The 18,334-nt window shown below is 37.3% G+C and overlaps 2 protein-coding genes across 2 annotated transcripts; one reads left to right on the top strand and one right to left on the bottom strand.

The window, feature by feature from the left end:
• The first annotated feature begins 181 nt into the window (after positions 1-181).
• Positions 182-12,777, top strand: LOC104112512 (uncharacterized). Its single transcript, XM_009622450.4, has 9 exons — positions 182-880; positions 1,739-4,546; positions 4,639-4,707; positions 5,468-5,620; positions 5,749-5,912; positions 6,066-6,213; positions 6,398-6,520; positions 7,180-7,267; positions 12,401-12,777. Exons 2-9 carry the CDS (start codon positions 2,042-2,044, stop codon positions 12,583-12,585), a joined length of 3,435 nt encoding a protein of 1,144 aa, XP_009620745.1. The 5' UTR covers positions 182-880; positions 1,739-2,041; the 3' UTR covers positions 12,586-12,777.
• Positions 12,778-13,216: 439 nt separating this feature from the next.
• Positions 13,217-15,348, bottom strand: LOC104112511 (GRAS family protein RAD1-like). Its single transcript, XM_009622449.4, has one exon. The coding sequence runs from the start codon at positions 15,155-15,157 to the stop codon at positions 13,538-13,540; it is 1,620 nt and encodes a 539-aa protein (XP_009620744.1). The 5' UTR covers positions 15,158-15,348; the 3' UTR covers positions 13,217-13,537.
• Positions 15,349-18,334: the final 2,986 nt, after the last annotated feature.

The following is an 18,334-nucleotide window of genomic DNA, read 5'->3' on the forward strand; positions in this document are numbered from 1 at the left end:
CTATATATCTCATGCCTTTGCACCCAACACAAGATACACACTCTCTTCAAACTTAAGTCAGATGCACATGTACACTATTATGGATCCCCATTTAAATTCCTATCCTGCCAACATTATACAATTCAAAAATACAAAATGATAAGTACAATAAGTTCTCTATTCTCTATATTTTCTATGACATAAGAATCTCTAATAGTAGGTCTAAAAGATTCTTAGAAAGTATATGACCTAAAGCAAACATAGTAACATGATTAAAATAAATACCGCCATCTAATAAATATATAAACAAGTAGAGCAGTATGCTTCTTTAGTCCTATATATTTTTATTAGCATTGCAGTTTCAACTGAAAAAGAATAGATTTGAATAATAATAATAAAATGACTATGATATGTTCTTTTCGTCTATTTTTTTAAAATAAAGTTGTACTACTAAATGACTATAGAAGAACAAATGAATTTTCCCAAAAAGAAATAAACTAAAGAAGAAAAGAGAACTTCCATACTCCTTTTTGTTTTTAACTTCAACTTCAAACTCATATCCTAGTCCTAGGGAGAAAAAAAAAAGGAAAAAAGGACGAAAGTGATAGAGAAGTAGAGCAACAAAATAGAAAAAGAAAGCTTAGGGGTTTGAGGACAAAATTTGGAGTCAAAGAAAGAAGAGAGAAAGGTGAAGGAGAGAGACGCTTGAGACAAAGCCGTCATTCTAGTATTTTTTTGTTTGAAAAACCGAAGAAATGCAAACAACATATTGGATAGAGAGGAGAGGGAGTGAAAGGGGAAAGAAATGTAAATACTAATGTAGTCAGTAGGTAAGTATACAAATTCAAATGTCAAAATGGCGGTTTTATGTGCTGCAAGCTTGTCAAACTCTTATTTTCAGGTAACCATCTTATCTCTTTTGACTTTTGGTTCCTTTTTCTAAAAGCTTAAGAGACTTTTGGTTCCTTTTTCTAAAAGCTTCTCAGCAACTCATTTTTCTTTTTTTCCTTTCCCCTTACAATGTTCTTTCAACGTTTTAGACTTTGGAAGAGCAATTGAATAATCTTCACCTCAAACCTTATCACATTTTTAGTTTGAGTTGGAATTGTAGATCTCTGCTTGCCACTGATTTTATTTGACCCTGAAGCTAACAACTGATAGAACAAACAAAGTCTTCGTTGCTGTACTAAACTGTGATAGAAAAGTAATAGGAAAGCTCGGCTTAGAGAATAGGTAGAAATGAACCAATCGTAAATACTAACAATATAATGACAAAACTTCAAGACAAAGGCTTGGTCGCCAAGGTTAACTATAATCTTGAATGCCTTGATTTTGAGGGGGCAGAGATCACTTTATGCAATGTATTTCGTACTAAAGTTAAAACAAAGACAGAGGATAGATAATCTGCTATTTTGAGCAAGAAACTTCTTTTAGGACTTTTGTCTTCTTCAGACCTTCTAAGTTATTGTTTCACTGCAATGTGAATTTGAATTAGAGGGCATGTACTATGTGCACGAATTGAATGACATAGCCTTGGATTATTTCAGCAAGTATTTTAGAAAAAACTTATGGATTTGAAGCTCAAGCAAGAGAGGGAGTATCTGTATGAATTATTGTTAAATATGACCAAAGAAGCCTATGAAAGAAAAGTCCACTTATTCTTGGACTTTCGGAAGTTTGTAGTTTGTTAATAATTTGTTTGATACATTTCTTGCACTGTTATTAACTCCACATCTAATTTTTTTTTCCTTTTTGTCAGCATTAAAGGTTTAAGAAGTGTACTTGGATGGAGCGTTTGTGGCTTGAAAGAGAAATTGCCTTTCATGAATTAATTGAGACCCTAATTTTGTTAGAGCAAATTCAAGTCAGTAGCTAGTAATGTACCTCCGATTGTCAATTGCTTCTAGTGCATATGTATTGGTGAACTCTGGATAGACTTGTTCTAAGCAAAGTGTTTATCCTACTGCATTTAGGTTCGTGGTGCTCCTTTATAGACATAACTAAGTATACTGGCATCCATATCTGTTACCATTGAGGTTGAATTTATAGGGGTTGTGGTCTAATGGACCAATCAAACAATGGGAATTGTATTCAGTTCACTTCTGCTGAATATCCAAATGCAGAATTTCAACCTGAACCTCCGGTTTTTACATCGGACCTTCCTGATCATCCACATCATAATATAAAGGCTCCAAAAGATAATTGTTCAGAGGCTAAGCCCGTGCTTAATTTCTCTTTACAAACAGGAGAAGAGTTTGTACTTGAGTTCATGCGTGATCGTGTTAATCCCGGGAAAAATTATGTTCCCAGTACTTCTAGTGATCCTAGTTTTCCACAAGGTTACTTGGAGCTAAAAGGCATCTTAGGCATCGGTCATACTGGATCTGATGGTGGTTCCGACACTTCCATGCTAGCGATGGTTGAAAAAGGTCCAAAAGAGTTTGAGAAACAGAAATCTTCCCTACATGAAGACAAAAATTACAATGGGTCAGTGCAACTAACATCATCAGATTACTGTGGTTTCCGTACTCTTATGTATACCTCATCTGGAGCATGTGACGATTCAGTGGAAAAGCTTAAGGCGATGTGTAGCTTTGGCGGTAAGGTATTACCTCGGCCTAGTGATGGGAAGCTCAGGTATGTTGGTGGTGAAACACGGGTTATCCGCATCAGGAAGGACATTACATGGAATGAATTGTGGCAGAAAGCTGTTGTAATATATGATCTAACTCATATAATTAAATATCAACTACCTGGGGAGGATCTTGATGCTTTAGTTACTGTGTCCTGTGACGAGGATTTGCAGAATATGTTGGAGGAATGTGATGTCCTAGAAGATGGAGATACTTCAAAAAAGCTTAGGATTTTCTTGTTTTCCATTGCTGAATTGGATGATGCTCATTTGAGTTTAACAAATTCAGATGCGGATTCTGAGTTTCAGTATGTAGTAGCCATCAATGGCTTGGAAACTGGATCAAGAAGTAGCTCAACTTTGCATTTTCTAGGTTCTTCTGCAAATAACTTAGCTGAGTTGGATGGAAATAACATGGAGGAGGACTCAGGTAGATCTGTTACGGGCTTTGTTGGTGCGAGTAACTTACCTTCAGCTGGTTTTGATGACTCGTCGTTGATTGCTAAATCTGCTCAGCCTAATGTACCAAGTCCCCCCAGTGCTTATGACATTGATTTATGCTTTCATCATGGCCAGATGGAAAATTGTGATGACAGTAAGCAGCAGCAATTCCAATTTGGTTATAGTTCTAATTCTCAATTCTCAGCTACTCAAAGTGCTACTCATTGGTCCTCCAAGGGTGCAGACTGTGCAGTGGACCACCAAAATGATATTGAAGGTCAAGGCTCCCAAACACAAGTGAAACAATATGGACCCGATATGTACACTAAGGCTTTTGTTCCTGAGTCTGTCACTTTAATGGTTGATTCAACGGATTTAAGCTTCTCTGATCCTGCTCCACCACCTCAGAGCGCTTTCTGTTCTGTGCAAATCCCAAGAGGGAAGATAGAGTTCTTTAACACGTTATCAAAGTCGGACGATTCACACAATTCACAGTTTCTTGCAACTCATTCCCATACAGATATTGCACAGCCAGAAATTTTTAAAGAATCCATTGAGAAAATGCAAAATAGAAACATGAATGAGCAGCTTGTTTCTACCGAAAAGCCATTGAGCTATGGTCCTCAAACTGCAGCACATGATCTTGGAGCGCCTGCGAATTTGAAGCAGGTTATTCCAAATGCTGCAAATATGAAAAACGCCGTGCATGTGGATCAGGTTCCCCTAGATAATCAACAAACAGTATGTGCCGACAATAAGTATACAAACTATTTAGTCAAGCGGATGGAGGATGGTGGATCAAGGCCAAGTCCACTGACCTATGCAGATGCTGAAAACCACCGCGAAGATGTGGGGGGCATTCATCTTGAAATTCATCAGGGTAATAAGGCTGGCAGCGAGTTCACATATACTAACTCTCAAGAGCAATCTCAATCTTCAGATTGGACGGGAAAATACAAAAAGTGTGCTTTTCAAGGGGAACCATCTGTTGTGTTACCCAGATCTGAGCAAGGAGATATCTTGATTGATATTAATGACCGGTTCCCTAGTGATATCCTATCTGATATATTTGCAAAAGCTATACTTTCTAATAGTTCATCTGATATTTCTCCAGTTCAGCAGGATGGAGCTGGTATGAGTTTAAACATGCAAAATGAGGAACCAAAACACTGGTCATTTTTTCAAAAATTGGCAGGTGATGAATTTGTTAGGAAAGATATTTCGCTAATTGACCAAGATCACATTGCTTTCACACCGGGTCTCCAAAATTTTAATGAAGGGCCTCCTCCAGCTAATGAATGTATGCCCTCAACAATCAACTTGGATCCACAAAGAAATAGTGCTGAGGATGGTCCCAAAGAGCTGCCTCATGCACTTGGGGATGTTGATAGTCAACTTCAATTAGGGTTTGGCGCAACCCAAACAGAAGTTAGCGAGGACATGCATGATGATGATATGATGGATAAATCTAGGGCTTTAGATATTGATTCTGAGGTGCGTTTTTCTGCCAATATATGATCTAATAGAGCTTCTTGTCTTAGTGTATTTTTTTTTCCTAAGAAATCTTTGATCCCTTGTGCTCTTAGGATGGGTTTAAAAACGTTGGACTGCCTCTAGGTCGTACACTTGAGGATATTGACATCAACTCCCTGCAGGTAATCTTTCAAATTTTGCATTCTTGAATCTAAAGATGAGTGCGGCACATAAGGAGTTCGTAATTGAACTGTTCGTAAATTATGGCTTTAGGGGAGGAAATAGATAAGTTCCTGGAGTAAAAAGGCTGGGAAATGAAAGATGTTAGGTTGATCGTGGGGGGGGGGGGGGGGGGGACTTACCTTTCTATTCATTTGCATGCTATTACATGCAAGAAGGTGCACTTTAGGAAGGGAATGGATATTGTCCTTGTTAAAAGGCTGAGAAAAGGAAAAAGCGTTTAAGTAATCCTGAAGGGAGTAAAGGCAGGGGACACAATGGACTTTCACCTGTGGGGAGACTGGAGAGAGAAGTGATATGTCTAACTACGGATATTTTGTACATTTGCTAGGAGGAAAGTTTGGGTAGACACCTGCTGGAAGCTTTTGATGTGATAGAGAGGAGTTTTCAAATACATTGAATTTTCTTTCCTTTCCTATTGCCAGATACTGAATGAACACCATGTCTTGGAAATATCCTACCATCGCTTTACTAATGCTTTTATTTCCTGCTGTATCAAACATACTGCTACAAACTGGGCAGAAGAGTGGGGGTATGGTTTGCTATATTAAACAGCCTGCTGTCAAAAACATTTCCATAAATTCTTTGCTTAAAAATCCTAAGCTTCTCCTAGGCTTCACTCTTTGTATTATAGAGGGGGCGGGGTGGGAGGTGGACAAAGGAGTTCTCAATAGTCCTCATTTTCACATTGCTTTCTTGCAGATCATTAAGAATGAAGACCTCGAGGAACTGAAAGAACTTGGTTCAGGCACATTTGGCACAGTGTATCATGGAAAATGGAGAGGAACGGATGTTGCCATTAAGCGGATAAAGAAGAGTTGCTTCACTGGGCAATCAACAGAACTAGAGAGATTGGTAACCTTTCTTAACCCTACGGACCCAAGCGGTTTCCCCCCTTTTTCTCTTCATAGCTTTGCCTAGTGCCTAAAGTATGTGTGTTAAAGCTCTATAGATCAGCTACTCATAATCTTTCCACCTTCCAGGCCATAGAGTTCTGGAGAGAAGCTGAGATTTTGTCAAAGCTTCACCACCCAAACGTTGTGGCATTTTATGGTGCAGTGAAAGATGGACCTGGGGGTACATTAGCTACCGTGGCGGAGTACATGGCTGATGGTTCGCTAAGACATGTTCTGATCCGCAAAGATAGGTAGAACCCCACTTTTAGCTCTCAGAATTTTGCACGCATTCCAAACAAAATATCTGGATCATTAGTTTCTCCGAGAACACGAAACGACATATCCACTCTCTTTCTATTTTGAGCCTTGTTCCCCTGTTATGATATAATATTCACCTTTTACAGACATCTTGATCGCCGTAAACGACTCATAATAGCAATGGATGCGGCATTTGGAATGGAGTACTTGCACTCTAAGAATATTGTGCATTTTGATCTGAAATGTGACAATTTGCTGGTGAATTTGAAAGATCCATCGCGACCAATTTGCAAGGTCTAATCATGATATTATTGTTGTTTAATTAGATGATCTTAAATTTATTATTTGGTTTTCTGTTGATATTGCGTGTAACTTGAGTTACCCATAAAAAAAAAGGAATATGAGTTAAGGTTCCTAGTAAACTATCTGCCAGCAAATGTGAAATTAGTATTTGATATTTTTGTGATGGACTTGCTAGGTAGGTGATTTTGGTTTGTCAAAGATAAAGCGAAACACCTTGGTTTCTGGTGGTGTGAGAGGAACACTACCATGGATGGCTCCAGAGTTGCTAAATGGTAGCAGCAGCAAAGTTTCTGAAAAAGTAAGATGGCAACCTCATGTCTCTCTGTTTATCTCACTTTAGGAAACAGAGAATTTCAAGTCTGTGCTGTACTAATGCACTTCTTGGTCCCTTTAAAAACAAACGGCCCCTCGTCCTAGCAAAAATGTTGTCAAAACCGTGAAGGAGTAGTCAAAATTGTTGTCAAAATGGAAATAGTTCCTCTCCCTGTGCATGTCATCTGTTCCCCTCCCTCCCCCCTCCCCCCATACCCCCACAAAAAACAAGACACAAAACACCTTTCTTTCCCCTTTGGGCAGTGATTGGACAAAGGCTTCAGGGTAATTTCCCAATTTTATTTCTTTATAAAATCAGTTTCTTTCTCCTTCTTTAGTTTTTATATTTCACTTAAATGATAGAATATGTTAAAGGCAATAACCTTTAAGGATGGAAGTCATTTCTTCCTTAAATTTTCTCGTAAAAGGAGAGCACCTGGTCGCTATTTCAATTTTTATGGACTTTATAGAATCATAGGAAGTCACAACAGTCTTTTCCGGTGTTTTCTACATGTTTGATGTGATAATTGGAATAGTTAGAGAGTTGGGAGTTGGCATTTTCTTCACCTGTACTCCCTACATTTAGGTACTTATCATGCTTATGGGAACTTTTAGCGATCTTCTTTTCTCTTGACTATTCAACAGGTTGATGTGTTTTCTTTTGGTATTGTCATGTGGGAGATTCTCACTGGGGAGGAACCTTATGCCAATATGCATTATGGAGCTATTATAGGTCAGCTCTTTTCTTTTCTATGTTTAAAGATTTAGGTGGTATCAAATTGGTGTGTTATGAGCTAGGATACTCTGCCTTGAAAAATTGTATATCAGCATTACTTTTCTTTTTTGGTTTCAAATCAGCATGCTAAGTAGGAATCTCGATCTTAACTGTTATAAACTAGGTTACTGTGTCTTGAACCAATTTGTATATCCGTTAGTCATCTCTCTTGCAACCATTTTTGCATAAGCTCCTCTCTGGCAATTGTTTAGGCGTTGCTCCTCTCTCCTGAGATCGTTCAAACCTTGTTCATCTCTCCAGCGATCGTTCTAGTGCTACTATCTCTCCAGCGAGCGGCGCTGCTACTTTGTGCACAACCGACGCCTTTCTCTATACGTTGAATTTCAATTTCTTGTTCTACCAATTCAAGTTGTGCTGATTACAACACCATATCTCTTTTCCAAGATTAAGAATAAATTCCTTTCTGTGTATAGTGCAAGAGGCACTTTTTTTCATTGTGCAGTTACCAACTCGGGGAAAAAATTCCAACACCGCTTTTCTTTATGGTGATTGTGCACTATTCCCGTGAGATTTCACTTTCAACTTTTATGTTTCCAAAATAAACAAACTCAAGTTGGTTTCTCACTTTGAGTTTGAGGAGTTCTATTACAATATCAAGAGAATATATGTCTAGATTTATACATGTTTAGATTCATTGTACTTAAAAAAAGAATGTTCGGATACCTTTGAACATTTTATATTTAGTTATAGGATATTTACTTACCTTATTACTGTTGAAATTAGTTACCTACCATAGTTTGTGAGGCTTATGACTCCTATATATGGAGCATGTCTCATGTCAATGAGAAGTTTTTGTCCCCAGTGCTTTGATCTAGTGGTAAGAGCTCAACATGTGATGTAACACCTAAGGGTGTGACCCAGTGGTCAATGAAGTGAGTAAAACCCTTGGATACCAAGGTGCAAATCGCGTCAGAGTTACAAAAAAAAATAAATACTAGGTGATTTCCCATTTGCCTAAGTTTTGGTGAGCAGAGTTACCCGGTACCTATGCTGGTGAGAGATAAAGCTACATAACAACAGCCCAGTGTAATCCCACAAAAGTGGTCTAGGGAGGGTAGGATGTACGCAGCCTTACCCCTACCCTGGAAGGGCAGAGGGTGAGAGATAAGAGGTACCGGGTGGAATAGTCGAGGTGCATGCAAGGTGGCTCAAACAACAATAAATAAAGCGCGACATGTGATATGTGGTTAGGCGCAAGTCATGGGTTCGAACCATGCCATAGACAAAGAGTCTGGTATATAAATGGAGAAAGGTAAAAGGGTCAGTGGCGGATCCACCTTGAGAGGTGGGGGTGCCATGCCACCTGCAAGTTTGGCAAACTTTTTAAAAATATATGTTGAAATATTTTAGAATATGGTTAAATGCATACGTTGCCACCCTCAATATCAAACCAGAGGAAGGTGCCTTGTTGGGAATTGGTTTCTTAAGTTATTCTCATGTTTATGCTTAGGTTTGAGTCTGATTCTAATGAGGAACTCAATTTTTCGTTTGCCCAGTTTCCCTTTTCTTTTATTTTTTTCCCTTTTGTCTTTGTCTTTTCTACTTCCTTTGTTTTTCTATCATTTTCCTTTTTTCGTTTTTCTTTTTCCATAAATAAAAACTGTGGCTCTTAATTCAAAATTCTGTCACTTGTGTTAATAAAAAGTACACAAGATTATTCTTTTCAAAATTCTGTTAGTTTGTATATTTTATATACGAAGTGCAATTGTCCTATTGAAAATATATTGCTTGCAATGTATAATTTCTATATCAAATTTTTTCTTTTTTTGCTTATGCTCTTATAGGATTAGTGTGATTCTCCTATTAAAAATACTCACTTATGCAAAAATATTTAATAAAAAAAGTGTGATTCCTTTATTGAAGGAAGATTGCTAATTTTTACTTGTGCTGATTTGATTTTTATAAGATTGTGTTGATTTTTCTATTGAAAATGTCGTTAAATTTATTAAACCGACCTGTATGAACTCGAAATGTATCAAACCGAATTGAATCCGGCCGATATATACTCACATTAAAACTTTATGCTCAGTGCGAGGCGTACATTAATGGAAATATGGCACCCGCTATCTTCAAATCCCGGATCCGCCTCTGAGAAGAGTGGGCCCATTATCTGTCGAGTTTCGAACCATGCGCCACTAGCCCTCAGAGATTCTTGATTATAAGAATAAGTCAATGAGAAGTTTCTTCTATTTTTCACAATTGGAAGTGGATTCTCAAGTCAAAAAGGGGCTTAAGACAAGCTTTATCTCCTTTTTTGTTTGTATTGGTGATGAAAATCTCAAGTCTTATATTGAGGAAAGTAGTTGCAGATGGATGGCTCAAAGGCTTTAATATAGAAGACAGAGATCACAAAAGTATAAAAGTCTCGAATGTGTAGTATGCAGATGAAACTTTGCTATTATGTGAAGCAGAGAGAGAGTGTTGAAATTTTGTTGCTTTCAGTTACTGCAGTAACTTTTTTAGCATAATAAATTGCTTAGTTTTACGATGAATTTCAATTTTAAATTTCTATTAGATTGTTTAAGTTAGTTGAGATATTTTTGGTTCTTTGAATTTTAAATTATGTGGATTTTTTTGTTCCTAATTGGCTATTTAAAGCCTTGTTATGCTTAATAAAATTATTGAGAGATATTTTCAACCAATACTTTTAATCTTTGCTGCTCCATCCTTTTAAAAAACTCAACAGTGGTATCAAGAGCTTCATTTGTCTTACGGGATCTGTGAGTTCTTCCAAAGAACCATTTTCAAATCATTTTTAACCAATATCAATTTTTAAACCCATTTTCAAACATGGCAAGGATCAGTCTCTCTTTGAATGCCCCACAAACTTTCACTGGCGATAACTATCAGATTTGCTCAGTGAAAACGAAATCATTTCTTAAAACCTATGATTAATTGAATGTTGTAATGGAAGAACAATCCTTAGGAGCAATCCCTGAAAATCCTATCATTGTCCAGAATCAAATACTTTCAAAAGAGATTTCAGATAGGACAAGGTCACTAGGGTGTTTTTTATGCACAAAACCATAAGACGAAAAAGAAAGAAGAAAAGAAGAAAAAGAACTACACTAACAAAAGTGTGCAATTTCAGTGATGCTCAAAATAATCCTTAGGGACAAATAACAGAAGCAAGAATTGAGGAGGAGCAACTTTTTAAATTGCAGCAACTTAAGCAAAGGAGGAGTGTTGAAATTTTGTTGCTTTCAGTTACTGCAATAACTTTTTTAGCATAATAAGTTGCTTAGTCTTAGAATGATTTTCAATTTTAAATTTCTATTAGATTGTTTAAGTTAGTTGAGATATTTTAGATTTTTTGAATTTTAAATTATGTGGATTTTTTGTTCCTACTTGGCTATTTAAAGCCTCGTTATGCTTAATAAAATTATTGAGAGACATTTTCAACCAATACTTTTAATCTTTGCTGCTCCATCCTTTTAAAAAACCCAACAGAGAGCAATTATTATATATAAGAGGGATTCATTGGCTTTTGAAGCAATGTTTGTATTGAAAGTTAACTTGGCAAAGAGAAAGAGCAGCATATTTTCTGTTAAAATTGGATAAGTGGCGGAAACAATGAGGAGCACGGTACAGTTTCCAACAGTATACTTGGGCCTATCTTTTGGAGCAAAGCAGAAGATCAGGGGGTTTGGCAAGGCTTCATTGATAAATGAGGAAAGAAGTTGGCACCTTGGAAAATGCAATACTTGTCATTTGGTGGGAGATTGAATTTAATAAATAGTGTATTGGATGGAATTCGAACATATATTATATCTCTAATTCCAATCCGAACAAAGGTGGAGAAGAGATGAAACAAGTTGAGGAATGATTTCTTATGGGAAGGAAATTCTGGAAGGGGAAAATACATTTAGTTAAATGGTCCACTGTTATCAAAGATAAAGAAAGGGGAACGGGAGTAAAGTCTCTAAGACTTCTCAATAAATGCTTATTGTGTCAGTGGCTTTGGAGATTTAGTGACAATAGTAATGATTTATGGAGGTGAAAATCTCAAATTATGGAAGGGATGGAGATGGTGTTCCAATCTAGTGTTAGCTCCTGATGGTGTAGCAGTATGGAAGAAAATAAGAGGGTCATGGAAAGAGTTCCATGAAAATACTTAATTAAAAGTGGGCAACAGAAAAAAGATTAAACTGTGGAGTGAAAAATTGGTGGAGGATATGACACTAAAAGTTCTTTTTCCAGAATTGTTCTCTCTTGTTAACACAAGGATTGCTGATTGCTCTTCTGAAAATTGATGGAACTTGCAGTTCAGGAGACATCCTAATGATTGGGAGATTTGGAGGTGTTAACCTTCTGCTGCAAAAATCGACTTCAGTGGTGATAATTGAGGATAGGGAGGACTCAATGCAACGGACAGCCAGTAGATGGGAAGTTCTCTATTAATTCCTATAACTAGCTTCCATGTTCGTAGATGAAGCTGATTCGAAATTGTCTTCCATTCCAAGGCATAAATTGTATCCATGCGCTTCATATTCACCCAGAGTTTGCTCCCAGAAATATAGCCATCCGTGCTCCAAATGTTGCTAGCTCAGGGAGACAGAGTAGATGAACAGTCTGCTAAGATGATCTGGAGACTAAGGATCCTCCTAAAATGGTGTGTTTTGGATGGGTTGCAACACATGGTGCTTGCTTGGCTCAAGAGAAACTAGAAAGACGAGGGTTTGATTTTTGTAGTAGAATTATTTCTCTGAGAATTTCATTGAATCAAACTAGGCATCTTTTCATGCATTGCTGTCAAATCTTGACAAATCTGGGCAATGTTCTTAAATTTATTTGGTGACTCCCAAGGGCCTAAAACAATTGTTTAAACCTTTTATATGACGTTGACCCCTAGTGCTATTCAACAGTTTTGTTCTTTTGTTGATTTGCTATTTTAATCAGGCTAGTAATTTTGCTACATTATTCCTTATGCATAATCTTGTTTACAATTTATACCCCGGTTTGAACCTTTTTATGAAGTTGACCCCTAGTGCTGTTCAGCAGTTTTGTTCTTTTGTCGATGTGCTATTTTGATCAGGCTAGTCATTTTAATACATTCTTCCTCGTATGCAGGAGGTATTGTTAACAATACACTGAGGCCAACAATTCCTAGCTACTGTGATCCAGAATGGAGGTGCTTGATGGAGCAATGCTGGGCCCCTAATCCTGCATCAAGGCCATCTTTTACAGAAATTGCTAGTCGATTACGGTTATTGTCTTCTGCTTCCAAAACTACCGGTCACAAGGCATCTAACTAATAGTTGTCTACCTTCCAATTGTTTACGTGGTAAATTTATTCATTTTATTGGAGCAGCAAAGATTATGCCCAGACATCTATATAAACAATTACTCTAGAAATGAGGATCACTTTTGTATCAGGGAGAGCTACTGCAAACTTATATTTGTGTATCCTGTTTGGGAAAAGTAAGAAAAGAAGTCTTTTGTTCGTTCGAGAGTTCTTCATGGCATGACAATCATTTATAGTATTTCACAATTGAAAAATTTGCAGTCAATTCGGTTCTCCTTTGAAACTGCAGCATTTCTGCTGAGGTTTGCATCAGTGCCCTTGGATATTCATCTACTGCTCCAATAAAAGTACCACCCCTTGGGTGCGGCCCTTCCCTGTTCCCTATGTGAACGCGGGATGCCTACATCACACCTCTTGGGGTGCGGCCCTTCCCGGACTCTGCGTGAACGCGGGATGCCTTGTGCACCGGTCTGCCCTTTTTTCTCCAATAAAAGTACCATGACCAGTGAAGAAATTTCCCTGCTTTTTTAGTGTTTATTCATCTACTGCTACCGAGGAAGGAGGTAGTTGATTTATTGCAAGTTTCCGGACCTGGAAGATCTAATATTATCAGAAAGCTTCTTAAAGGCTGGTGCCTTAAATTTATAGGCCTTTGTGAAAGATTGGGTGTCTGACTATGGTCAATGTTGTCTCCAACTGCCAAAGTCGTGCTTTCAGAAAAAATAAGGATTCCTCACCGGATATCATATCTTGTTAGTTGGATATCAGAAAGTGAATAACGAAAACTCAAAATTTGTGGGGCAAAAAAATTCAGGTTAAATGGTAATATAGCGAGCTCTAAAAATTCAAAGCAAGCATTGCTGCTGATACTCAATTCCAGTGAAATGATAGGAACCTCCTTGTTGGTTAGTATTATTTTCTCAAATGAGGTGACTCAACAGCAAGAATTGTCCACTAATATATCAGGAGGAGGCAACATTGTGGACTTCCCAAGCAGATGCAAACATTATTGGCCTTCCTTTCCATCCTAGCAGAAGGCAACCCTTCTCACTGGCTAGAGTATAACCATCGGAACCATAGACTGAAAGCATCATCCGAACCTGGCTCATACACTTCAATCCTACTACCTGAAAACCAGCACGTCCAAGTTGCCTGCGCCACTGGTCTGCTCTTTCATGCCTCTCGATCCTATTCGATCCTTCATATGCCACAATGTTTCGAATCTCCTCTGCATAATGACACTTCTCTATCTTAATCCTTGTGGTGGAGTCCCGTGGGAGGCTAGCTTCAAGCGAATCAAAAACGGCAGAGTAATAGTGAAGTGATTCCAAGAATCTTCCTAGAAAGAAAGGGCCATTGTGATTGGCGTCCTGTTCCACCACAATAACCAGAGCAGGGCCTAATTTCTTGATGGCTTGAAGAATGGTCTTGAGAGATCCTCTGCTCTCTTTCACATACTTGTGCAACTGCATGACGCTGTTCACAATTAAAGCCTCCCCTTCTCTTACATCAAGCTTTTCCCTAGTGAAGAGCGATGCTGATACTGGCTCCTTGATCACTTGGAACTCTAGACGAATATTGCCTGAAGAAGTAGCAGCAACCTCATCCATAAGGCTCTTCAATCCTAGTTCAAGTTCCATAAAATCATGAGTATCTTCAAGAATGCCTGTGATGCGAACTAGTCTTGGAGGAGGTGAGTCTGGTTGTGCGGTTAATGTTCTAATTAAGGATTGCCATTGAAAAATACGGAGCATGCCAAGATCAATGATATGCAAGCATTCCTTCCCACTGGAAGCTTTGCAGATAGCATCATTTGCAGCCATGAAACCAAAAGCCATGTACGGAGTGATTTGGTTCAACCAATGATAGGCCTCTCTTTTCTCCACTCTAGACAAAGCTGCTAACTGGTCCTGTATTAATGTTGCACCTGCATTATTTCTATGTTGAAGAAGCGTTAGTCTGGATTGCAGTCCCAAAGCAAAGCAATAGGAGACCCTTTGGAGTGAGTCACCAAAAGGGGTGACTGCAGGCCAGATTTGAGTAAGCAATGAATCAGAAAGTCGAGTGTCCCTACAACCTACAGCCTCAGCACAAGCCAAGAGCAAATGTACAAGCTGAAGCCCCTGATTCACCTCTGCCTCCACATGGTCATGGCTAATTGTTTCCGCGTCAAAAGGCTTCTCTGCTCCAATAAGATCATCGCTTGAGCTACAAGCCTCCAGCACGGTATACCTTGGTTCTTCATCGGTCAGCACTGATAGATTCTTGTAACTGTATTCATTGAGTATCATTGATGTGAAGTCTCCAAACTCCTCAACATCAAGATTTACTTGCTGATCAAGAGGATCTTTGTCGTAAGAATCAATGTTGAAGAAGCTATCAACAAATTCTTGCTCCTCCTGGGAAGAGGCTGAGTGATCAGGGGTGCTAGTATAAGTGTACAGCTCACCTATACTATTTTGTGAATGTTGTTGTTGTTGTTCTTGATCGATCATTCGGGCAGCAGCACAAAATTGTCGAATGGCAAAATCTTGGTTGTGGCTCTGAAAGGAGAGCACCCAATCCGAATTCATTTCATGCATTGGTTTGCTTTGCTTTGTTTAGACAAGTTAATTAGGACTTTATCTATGTGCAGGTAATACAGCTAGCGGGTTATGTGTTGAAAGATGGAGCAGTTGGACGAGGCAAATTAAATTTGAGGGCCGTCTCTTAACTCAAGAATATTCTCTTTGTTTACTGTTTGAGACGAGAGAGAATTTTGACAATGGACAACACCCCAACAAGAAATGAGGAAAACACTTTTGTCTTGTTTACGCATGAAATATTCCAGCACAAGGATGATCCTTTGAATTTTCTTTCTATTTCTTGAATTAAAAGTGCGATTTTATGCGAAAAGGTTCAAATTTGTCTTGTACGTCCTTATTTGTATTTTGCTCTATACATACTCTTGGCATTAGCAAATCCTCTCAAATTTTCCCTTCGCATTAGAAGAGCTCCGGCGTGAACTTGATAGACTCCACGTGTCCATATTTTTTGAGAAAAAAGTCTAATTTTACCTCTCTAACTTTTAAGTATGATTTGAAGTTCCAAAAATTTAACGTAGAAAAAAGTTTACTCAATTTAAGACAATATAGTAGTAGCAAATTTGACAATTTTTCCTATTCTATTTAAGAAAAATAAAAAAGTAAAAAAAAAAAATAATGGAACTTGATTGAACCTGATATATGCTCGATTAGACTCGACTTCACTTGGATCGACCTCTAGTAAAAAAGTTTACTCAATTTAAGACAATATAGTAGTAGCAAATTTGACAATTTTTCCTATTCTATTTAAGAAAAAAAAAAAAGTAAAAAAAAAAAAAATGGAACTTGATTGAACCTGATATATGCTCGATTAGACTCGACTTCACTTGGATCGACCTCTAGTAGGCAAATCAATCTCGGGATAAATTTTGTGTGGATGGAATCGTCCATGCCTATGACATTGTCAATTAATTGGTCCTCTAGTTTCAAAACCATATTTGCATCTTCAAGTTTACTTGTACTTAGAATATAGGAAAAAGACTCAAATTTATTCCATATAAGAAAAGCTGTCATTTTTCAAATTCTAGCTAGTTTTGCATTCAATTCGTCAGGGTAGATTAGATAGTACAAGTGATGCCGTTATATCCAAACCTACACTAATTAAACAACAACAATAAAATGACTAATGTTAAAATGAAACAAACACGATATAATTATAATTTAAAAGATTTAAATAAATTTATCAAAACATACCATTGTAAGATTGTACGAGAGATCGTTATGATTATTGCGAGTATAGAATCATAAGAATTGAGGATCTTGTCCTAAAATAATGTACTAACAATCACAATATATTATTAGGTCCAAAAATTACCCTTCCCCCCTCTTCCTAACTCACGAGTTTTCTTCCAATGCAAAGGGACACTAAATTCAGTAGAGGAAATATTGAGAGTAATTCTGGAGTTGCCAATAGTTTTGGAATTTATGGAAGTAGTATATATTTTAAATGCCAATAATTCATGGCAAGGTTTGCTAGGAAATAGATTCACCAAACGAAACATTAAAAGAAATGAAGCGGAGAATAAGTCAAAGAATAGTTGGAGGTTGAGGCAAAAGAAGACATAGGGAAGTGGGGTCATGATCCAATGCAAAGCTAATCAATACTTTTGACAAAAGAAGCTCATAGGAATGGGCTGTCATTTTGATTTTCCCTTCATTCGATATTTATATGAAGTCAAATAATTAAAAATTAATGTAATAATAAATATCACATAATCGTGATAATTGATCGCTATATTATATATGTACGAAAAACAACCATGTTACATTTATTAATTTAATTTAATGTAAACACGAATATGTTTTTATATCTTAATTTTCAGACTCCCACATCATCGTTTGTTAGTCACAAAGTCATATCTAATTTATTAGCCGGCCACCAAATTATCTGTGACGCTACCTTATTCTTATTGTTAAAGCTTCATGTCCAATTGCGTGTGAGTTCGAGGCAAATATCCTTTCCTCAATTTTAGGCTATGGAGTTTCTTTCTTTGACATAAGTCGCTTAGCCGTGGGTTAACCTATGCTGTTGTTGTTGTTGTTAAGGTTCCAGTGTCTTTCAAACAACTGTACTTTAATGATGCTAAATCCTTTAAATACTCAAGAATAAAATAGCTTTTTTTCGTGGTCAGTTAACCTGCTCTATCTTTCTTTTACCTCTCTTTTCTTTTTTCATTATTCTTCTCTACCACATGCAAAGACAAAATTAGTTGATCAGCAAAATAAATAGATTATTGAAGAAGGAATTAAGACAAATTTTATAAAGGTGCCTGGGGCAAAGAGTACACAGGGAACTTTAATACTGGTTAGTTGAACTGATTGAAGCAGATTTAGACACGGACATTCTAGTCTGTACCATTACCAACACATTTACAACAAACTTGGACTAGGTACAACCTCAATACTTAAATGTAACACGAGTCCAATTCTAAGAGGTGAAGTGTCGGACTTTTAGTAAATGCACCTCGAGTCCGGAACCAAAATGTGGTTCTTTTGGACTCAAATAACCAAAATATATAGAAAAAAAACTTAGTGACAATTTTATATATAACGCCTTTTTAAAGGGCGCTATACCTTAACGGTCGTTTGCCCAGTTAAGTATAGCGCCCTTTTAAAAGGCGCTATATTTGAATGCAAAAAAATCAGGAATGTATAGTGCCATTATTAAGACGCTATACTATAACGTCTTAATAAAGGGCGCTATACATATATAAAGGTCGTCCCTTTCCCCTTCCCCACAGAATAGAATCGTCCCCCCCCCCCCCCCCCCCCCCCAAAATTAAAAAATCCAATAGTGGTCCCCCCATTTTTAATCAAAAAAAGCTCGAGTGGAGCCCACCGGTCCCATAAAAAGTGTAGATTCTCGGTCCCACGTCCTAGCTAAGACGTTATCTCGGAGTGGGTTGCTTGTTTAGGCTCCAAATCACCAAATCTTTAATTTTTCAAAATCTTTAAATCGAATTATTCCGACTTAGTTTTTGTTAAAACTCGTATAAAAATGCATATTAGTTATTTTTAATGTGCTCTATGTTATTTTATGATTGTTTTGTGATTTGACTAATTTGTTATTTTTTATCCGGACTATAGTATTATTGTGCTAAAAAAATAGTAAAATAGAAAAAATATTATTAGTTGTTAAAACAAATGTTAATTAGTTATTTTTTACTGTGGTATATG

This window comes from Nicotiana tomentosiformis, chromosome 11, assembly GCF_000390325.3.
Source record: "Nicotiana tomentosiformis chromosome 11, ASM39032v3, whole genome shotgun sequence".
In the NCBI taxonomy this organism is placed as follows: domain Eukaryota; kingdom Viridiplantae; phylum Streptophyta; class Magnoliopsida; order Solanales; family Solanaceae; genus Nicotiana; species Nicotiana tomentosiformis.

Bases quoted from the DNA above. Each gene is read 5' to 3' on its own strand.
- LOC104112512 (XM_009622450.4), top strand. From the start codon at position 2,042: ATGGACCAATCAAACAATGGGAATTGTATTCAGTTCACTTCTGCTGAA. The intron at 4,547-4,638 runs GTGCGTTTTTCT...TTGTGCTCTTAG, and splicing joins CTTTAGATATTGATTCTGAG to GATGGGTTTAAAAACGTTGG. The intron at 7,268-12,400 runs GTCAGCTCTTTT...CCTCGTATGCAG, and splicing joins GCATTATGGAGCTATTATAG to GAGGTATTGTTAACAATACA.
- LOC104112511 (XM_009622449.4), bottom strand. From the start codon at position 15,157: ATGCATGAAATGAATTCGGATTGGGTGCTCTCCTTTCAGAGCCACAAC.